The sequence below is a fragment of the Arvicanthis niloticus genome, chromosome 2, assembly GCF_011762505.2.
Source record: "Arvicanthis niloticus isolate mArvNil1 chromosome 2, mArvNil1.pat.X, whole genome shotgun sequence".
NCBI lineage: Eukaryota > Metazoa > Chordata > Mammalia > Rodentia > Muridae > Arvicanthis > Arvicanthis niloticus.
In genome coordinates this window covers 63,692,358-63,699,652 of record NC_047659.1, presented here as the reverse complement: position 1 = coordinate 63,699,652, position 7,295 = coordinate 63,692,358, and the positions used below count along the sequence as shown (strand labels likewise).

At 32.3% G+C, this 7,295-nt stretch overlaps 1 protein-coding gene across 6 annotated transcripts; it reads right to left on the bottom strand.

Annotated features, from left to right (window-relative positions):
• Positions 1 to 2,356: 2,356 nt before the first annotated feature.
• Positions 2,357 to 7,295, bottom strand: LOC117703425 (olfactory receptor 4C46). Of its 6 annotated transcripts, none has more exons than XM_076929160.1 (4): positions 7,163 to 7,295; positions 6,730 to 6,778; positions 5,437 to 5,567; positions 2,357 to 4,543 (listed from the first exon to the last, which is right to left on the bottom strand). In XM_076929160.1, the coding sequence occupies exon 4, from the start codon at positions 4,512 to 4,514 to the stop codon at positions 3,609 to 3,611; it is 906 nt and encodes a 301-aa protein (XP_076785275.1). In that variant the 5' UTR covers positions 4,515 to 4,543; positions 5,437 to 5,567; positions 6,730 to 6,778; positions 7,163 to 7,295; the 3' UTR covers positions 2,357 to 3,608. The 6 variants fall into 6 exon arrangements, with proteins under 6 accessions (XP_076785275.1, XP_076785273.1, XP_076785277.1 ...); XM_076929158.1 differs by having other exon boundaries at positions 5,437 to 5,543; XM_076929162.1 differs by having other exon boundaries at positions 5,437 to 5,543; positions 7,214 to 7,266.

The window sequence follows — 7,295 nt, the reverse complement described above, 5'->3', positions numbered from 1 at the left end:
GGTCAAACAAATAGAAAGAGCTACTGACATCTAAAAGAGAATGTGTAACCTGTAACTTACTTTGAATATTATAAAAATAGAACATGAATGCATGGGAAGAAGAATGGTAGATACATAAAAAACTAATGAGGTAAAAATCCCCAACTTTATATCTCAAGTGTATACTGACACACAGACACACACACACACACACACACACACACACACACACACACACACTATGCACACATACAGAGATATGACACACACAATTGACAGGATTTCCTTTACCCTTTATGGTTGAACAGTATTGCATTTTATGCATGCAAATATACACAATCACAGAGCATTTATTCATTTATTTTGAACACTTGATTGAGCCTACACTTTACTATTATGAATAGTGATATAATAAAAGTGAGGGAATAGATATTATTTTGAAGCAATGTTTTCATGTGCATTTGAACATGTAATCTGATACCTCAGGGTCATTTTATTTTTAAGTTTTGCAAGGAATCTTTTCACTGTTTTCTATGATTCTACTAACTATTAGTCCTATAAAATCTTGAGAAGTACTTTCACTATCATATCCTCACTATCTTTTGTCTTTGGTGACAGCTATCAAACAGATATAAGGTGATGGCCCTTTTGGATTATGTTAGTCCATTCCTTTGACTATGGGAGATGTTGACAATACCCCACATAGACTCATTGGTCATTTTGAAATATATAAGTACAGTTCCTTTGCCCATTTCAAAATAGTGGGCTGTTTGACTGTTTCATGTATACTAGATATTGGTTCTTGTCATATATACTGTATGTGACTGTTTCCCTTATTATATACATTGCCTTGTTTACTCCATTGATTTTTCTTCCTGTCACTTATGAAGAAGCCTTTTGTTGTTAATTTAATAATATATTATTTTCTTATTTATTCTGTTGTTGTGTTGATGTCTCTGATTTTGTATTTGATACACAAATCACTGCTTAGACCAAGACGTTGCTCAGTGCAGGTCTATAACTCAGAGACCTTACATTTAAGTTCCCCCATTTTGAGTTGATTTTTATTGTGGTAGGAAACAAAGTGCTCATTTTCATTCTTCTTCATGTGATATTTATCCTCCATCATTTATTGAAGAAACTGTTATTTTTCATATGTAAGGTATCAATAAATGATACACTTAAGTCTCTGGAATTTCATTCCTATCATACATATTTTATATGTGTATTTTAATGCTGTTATCATGTCATTTTCGATTACTACAGCTTTATAAGATATGCTGAAATTCAGAAATGAGGTGCTTCCAGACATTATTTTTGCTTAAGAATGCTTTGGCTGTCTGTGGTCTTTTATAGTTCTATGAATATTTTAGATGTTTCTGTTTATATGAAAATCATATTAACATGTCAATATTAATTGCATTAAATCTCAGGATTGCTTTGCAAAATGTGAATATTTTCATCATATTAATTCTTTTACATGAGCGTTGAATATCTTTGCATTATTGCATGTTGTCACCATTGAAACTCATCAGTGTTTTATAACCCTTGGTATACACATATTTCATTTTTCCAATTAATTTTACTCCTAAATATTTAATTTTTTATGTCATTATAAATGAAGTTAGTTTTTTGCAATACTTATATTTAGTGTAGAAATTCTTGGTCTGATGATTTTGTAACCTGAAATCACATTTAATTTATTAGCTATAAATTCTTTTGCTTTTTTGTATGATCTTTAGGGTTTCAATTTGCAGGATCATCAGCAACAGGCAATTTAATTTTTCTCTTTAAAATTTAGATTAGTTTTATTTCCTTTTTCGCCAGATTCCTTTCATTATTAATGTTGAACAGAAATGGAGAAAGTGATATCCTCATTTTACTCCTGACTTAAAGGAAAAAAAACAACATTTTACTGTTGAATATAATGTTAGCTTTTGGATTGTTATATATAGCCTATGTGGTCCATTTCCAGAATTGCTTTTGTTTTTTAAAGGAAACTTTACAGGAAGATAGAAATCAAGATCCAGAAAGCTCAAAGGTGTCAAAGGTACACTTAATAGCATGACTTCCAACAATGATATCAAGGCATACTATAGTCAAGTGGTCAAAAGCTAAATAAAAAAGAAGTTAAAACAACAACAACAACAACAACAACAACAACAACAACAACAAAACAAAAACCCAAAAAGCAAAACACCAAAAACCAAACCCTAAACCAAACCATAACAAAAACGCAAACAACTCCAATTTGCTATTTATAAGGAATTCATAATTAGGCTATTACTAGTGTTGAAACACATGCTTTGCAAATGTCTCCATGCTTGATACATCACTTATGTTCAAAAATTGTTGCTAAATGAATGAGGAACAAAGATGGTGAAGAATTTTTTTTTTATTCTGATATAGCTTCATATGTAAATAAAGCACCATTTTAAACAAATTTTTCACAATAGACTTTGCCAAAAATCAGAATGACTAGTACAAAGTTGTAGCCCAAATATCTCACAATCATAGGTTAATGATATTTTACTGAGAACCAAGAGAATTTCAAGGTAAATAATTTTTGCATATGCGGAGAATCTATTTTAGTTTTTCCTTGTTTTTACTCTAACAAACTTGTCATTCCCTAAGTAGTCTAAATAGAATTTTCCCTATGCTTTTAATCATCAAAGGGTAAGAAAGAATTCCTTAGCTTACAATATTTCACCTCTAAATGTTGTAGAATTCATTTGTCTTCCATAATATTTTCATTCAATTATTACTTATTTATTATATATATTAAATATTGTGCTATTTTCTAGAAGTTGCTGGTTCTACCTAGCAAGCACTTTATAGAATATAATTGCATAACTAATAAAGAGAAATTTCTGCCAGATAGTCAATGTTCTTTTGTTGTTAAACCACCATCCTTTTGGATGGAGGATCAATGTAATATAGGTGATAGAAACAATAGAAAATGTTTTTGAAGTTTACATGAAATTTTAAAAAGATGTGGTGATAAATTTTATACCTAGTTATTATAAATTAAATTGAACATTGGTGTTATAGCCCTGTACTAGATATTGCAATGCTCAAGATAATTAACAGCCATCAAATATGATTATATGATTTATAAAAAGGCAGAAAGAGTAATAAATGATTATTTTCAGATATATATATATTCCCAAATTTCTTACTAAAAATGATAAATAGTTTATTTCTCTGACTTGCTTATCATCATTATGTGATATAATATCATCAAAAATTTCAATATCCTGAAAAATCAATCATGGTTTGTTTAATGGGTCATGATTATGGTCTTGCATCTCACCTGTAAAATGGAGACAATACAAATGTAGAGATTATTCTTCAACACTACTACATTTTATTATTCTTTGGTGAAGAAAAGCCCATCAACACATATTGACTGAAGTTTGTGAAGCTAATTTTTAATCTGGTAGAATCTGGTACATTAAAAATTAGTGTGAAGCTAATGTTTAATCTGGTAGAATTTTAATCTGGTACAAGTCCTGGGTAAAATTCTTGCTGGCTTCAAATACAGTGTCATTTTGATGACTCATTTTTTGATACTTGTCTAAAATGTTGAACTTAAGTTACATTTATTTGTTGATGGAAATATCATCTTTCTATCTACACATTTTCTTAATTGCATCTTTCATCTGAGCATTTCTCAAAGTGTAGATTAAAGGATTTAACAAGGGAGTTATCATAGTGTAGAACACAGCAACTGCCTTATCAATAGACAAAGTGGCTGAAGGTCTCATGTACACAAAAATGCAGGGCACAAAAAACAATACAACCACTGTTATGTGGGAGACACAGGTGGAGAGAGCTTTGCGCCTCCCCTCTGCACTGTGATTTCTTAATGAACGGAGGATGACCACATAGGAGATCAATAGAAGGAGGAAGTTTAACAGACAAATAAAACCACTATTGGCAGCAACAAACAGCCCCAGAATGTGAGTATCAGTGCAGGCAAGATTAAGCAAAGGGTTCAGATCACACATAAAGTGATCTATTACATTTGGGCCACAGAAAGGTAGTCTAAATATAAACAGAATCTGTATGGTTGCATGAAGAAAACCTCCCACCCATACCACTCCTACAAGCAGGCCACATACCCTTCTGCTCATGATGGTTGTGTAGTGTAAGGGCTTGCAGATTGCCACATAGCGGTCATAGGCCATCACAGTAAGCAGGATGCCCTCAGCACCTCCAAAGAAATGTTCCCCAAAGACTTGGGTCATGCATTCATTGAATAGGATGGTCTTTTTTTCATGGAGTGAGTCTATGATCAATTTAGGAGTGTTGACAGAGGAATAACAAGCATCAATGAAAGAGAGATAAGCTAAGAAAAAGTACATAGGTGAGCCCAACGATGGACTGGCAGTGATAGTGACCACAATGAGCACATTGCCTACCACGGAGATGATGTAGATGACAACAAATACAACAAATACAATTTTCTGCATGCTTGGGTTTCTGGTGAGCCCCAGGAGAACAAATTCTGTCACGTTGTTCCTAATTTCCATGTAGTTTGCATGTTACTCAACTATGTTATCTGAAAAAAATATTGTACACTTGGTCAAGTAAAGAAAAAACAAGTGTTTCAATTCTATATGAGGTATGAGATTTTATTAAAGGATTTTTCCTGAGAGGGAAGTAAATGTTCCTAGATCTTGAAGATAACTCAACTTGTGTTTTAGACCGTCTGTCAGAGTCCAAGGCAGAAAGTCATTTGGGATGGCTAAGCATCTAATTTGAAATAGTTGATTGGGCACATAGAACCAGTTAAATTTGCAAAGGGATACTGAAGAGGAATTTAAGGTCCACAAAGGCAAAGCTATGGAATCTGTTCTTTGTCCCCTTCTTTTAAAAATAATATTGTATTGGTTCTTTGACTATTTTATATAGTACATTTGTATCATATTCACCACTTCTGAACTCTTTCCAAATCCCCTATTCTCTGAATACCTAACTTTGGTTTTTAAAAACATCTTTCAATATTTATTCTAGAGTACAAGAAAACAGGGTCAGGTAGTCGAGAATAGAAGTAGGTGGATGAAGATGCGAATGAGAATGTTTAAATAGTCTTCTCTTGTATGATGTGGAACCCAGAGAAGAGAATACCAGGAGGTAGGGTATTCATAACATTTGACATAGGGAGCCGGGCAGTGGTGGCGAGCCGGGTGGTGGTGGCGCACTCGTTTAATCCCAGCACTTGGGAAGCAGAGGCAGGCGGATTTCTGAGTTCAAGGCCAGCCTGGTCTACAGGGTGAGTTCCAGGACAGCCAGGGCTACACAGAGAAACCCTGTCTCGAAAAAACAAACAAACAAACAAAAAAAACCAACAAACATTTGACATAGGGGTAAGTAGGCATTGGTGATGACAATGGGAAACAATTTTGTCTATTGTCTAGTCCAATGAACTTAAGAATTGTTAAAAATACCTACCTTTCAGTAAATACTCTGTACAAGGCATAGTAGTAGAGGTTTTGCCTTTAAGGTTTCATTCATCTCTGATAACAATCCAAATGCTTGATTGCATTTTATCCAGTTTACTGATGAGGCAATGATTTCAGAGACTAATTACAGCACCAACACAAAAATAATCATAATATATAAATTTTAAAAATGAAAAGCTATAAAAATTAGTTATCTGAATTCAATCTTTTTGAATAGGAATGTTTTAAATACTTCACAAATATTTGCTACTTAAATCAAATAAATACTATTATAATTTTGTATTTGATTTTATGTATGAGGTAATAAACATATAAAGAAATTAAGTATCATGTCTAAAAGCAACAGCTAATAAAAGTCATAGCCTAATTAGGTCAGATTATACTTGTTAAGAATTTTTCCTCTAAATCCTAAAATCAGGTTCTATCTTCTAATAAACAAATAATCTGAGCAAGTATCTCCCTTAGACACAGCCAGAAGTTTCATGGAGAAGTTTTATAACCATGAATGTTTGTAAAATATGCCCTCTTAAAGTCTTGTCTCCCTATTCTTTGGTAAAATATTTAATAATTTTTCACAGTACTTAAGTATATTAGATACAGAATTATAAGTATATTTGCTTATAGTCTTGATTCCTACTAAGTTATATTTCTTGGCATCGTGCATCCTGCTTCCTAATTTACCATGTAAAACTAATCTCATGATTTTACCAATTGTTAGAGGAATTAATGGAATGTATATGAAAACACACACCACAGTGTTCTGGACACATATGGAATTTTTATTTATTTTTAATAAATGTATATTTGTAATAGATGGAAAGAATCATTGATAGGAGCTAAAGAGACAACCTGTGATAGCTGTGATAGACTGAAGAAGAACCATCTCTAATGCTACTTTCACAGAAGACACAGAAACTCATCTACAGTGGCAATCCCTGGGAGGGCTGTCTGTGTTCATTCTTAAAACGTGGTATGCATATAAATATTCATATTTATACCTTTCATGAGTAGGAAGTATATTTAAATATTTTCTTACTTTCTATGGTTAGTCTTTATTAATAAGGAAGTATTTTATAGCAAAAACAAGCTACATTCTACAAATTACTTAGTCTTGCTAAACCTCAATTTTTCATTTGCCAAACTAGATCGATCATGTTTAATGAACTATGTTTGAATAATTGGCTGAAAATAGAAGGTGCTATTAATATAGCTAAGGCATTGAGATATAGTATTTACCATATACAAAGTGGAAAGAGAAGACCAACACAATTGAAACACTTACCTTAGTCATTTTAGTAGTTAGAGGTTGATCCTAATTCTGCTTAGGGACACTGGGAACAAAAACCATCTGAAATCAATTCCTTTTGGAATCAGTAAGTTTTATTATTAGAGATGTAACACAGTTGAGAAAAGTACTATTCTGACAATTCAATATTAAATAAACAGTTATTAAGAAATTATACACATTAACATGCTATTTTTTGTAGATCAGTTATAAAATGTAAAGCCATACAACACAAAGTAAAATATTCTTAAAAGTAAAAATGTCTCCATCTAGCCTAATCTTTAAAACATTTCACAAAAATATAGATTCTGAATCAGAACAGATTTACTTTTAACACTATAAAGAACTGATTCTTGTATGTTGTTCTGGTCCTATTAAGTAGGAAACCACAGTCTGCAGGAAGTGTTTGCTTTTATATGAGCCACCTCACCATGCACGACGACCAATCTTCTCAAATGGCAACAAAACATTTCCACCTTACTTTTCACAGATAGTCACAAAGGTTTCTGAAAGGTTCAGGGACATTGTTCTTTCTCTCTCAGGAATTAATTATTTCCTTTGAT

Bases quoted from the DNA above. Each gene is read 5' to 3' on its own strand.
- LOC117703425 (XM_076929160.1), bottom strand. From the start codon at position 4,514: ATGGAAATTAGGAACAACGTGACAGAATTTGTTCTCCTGGGGCTCACC.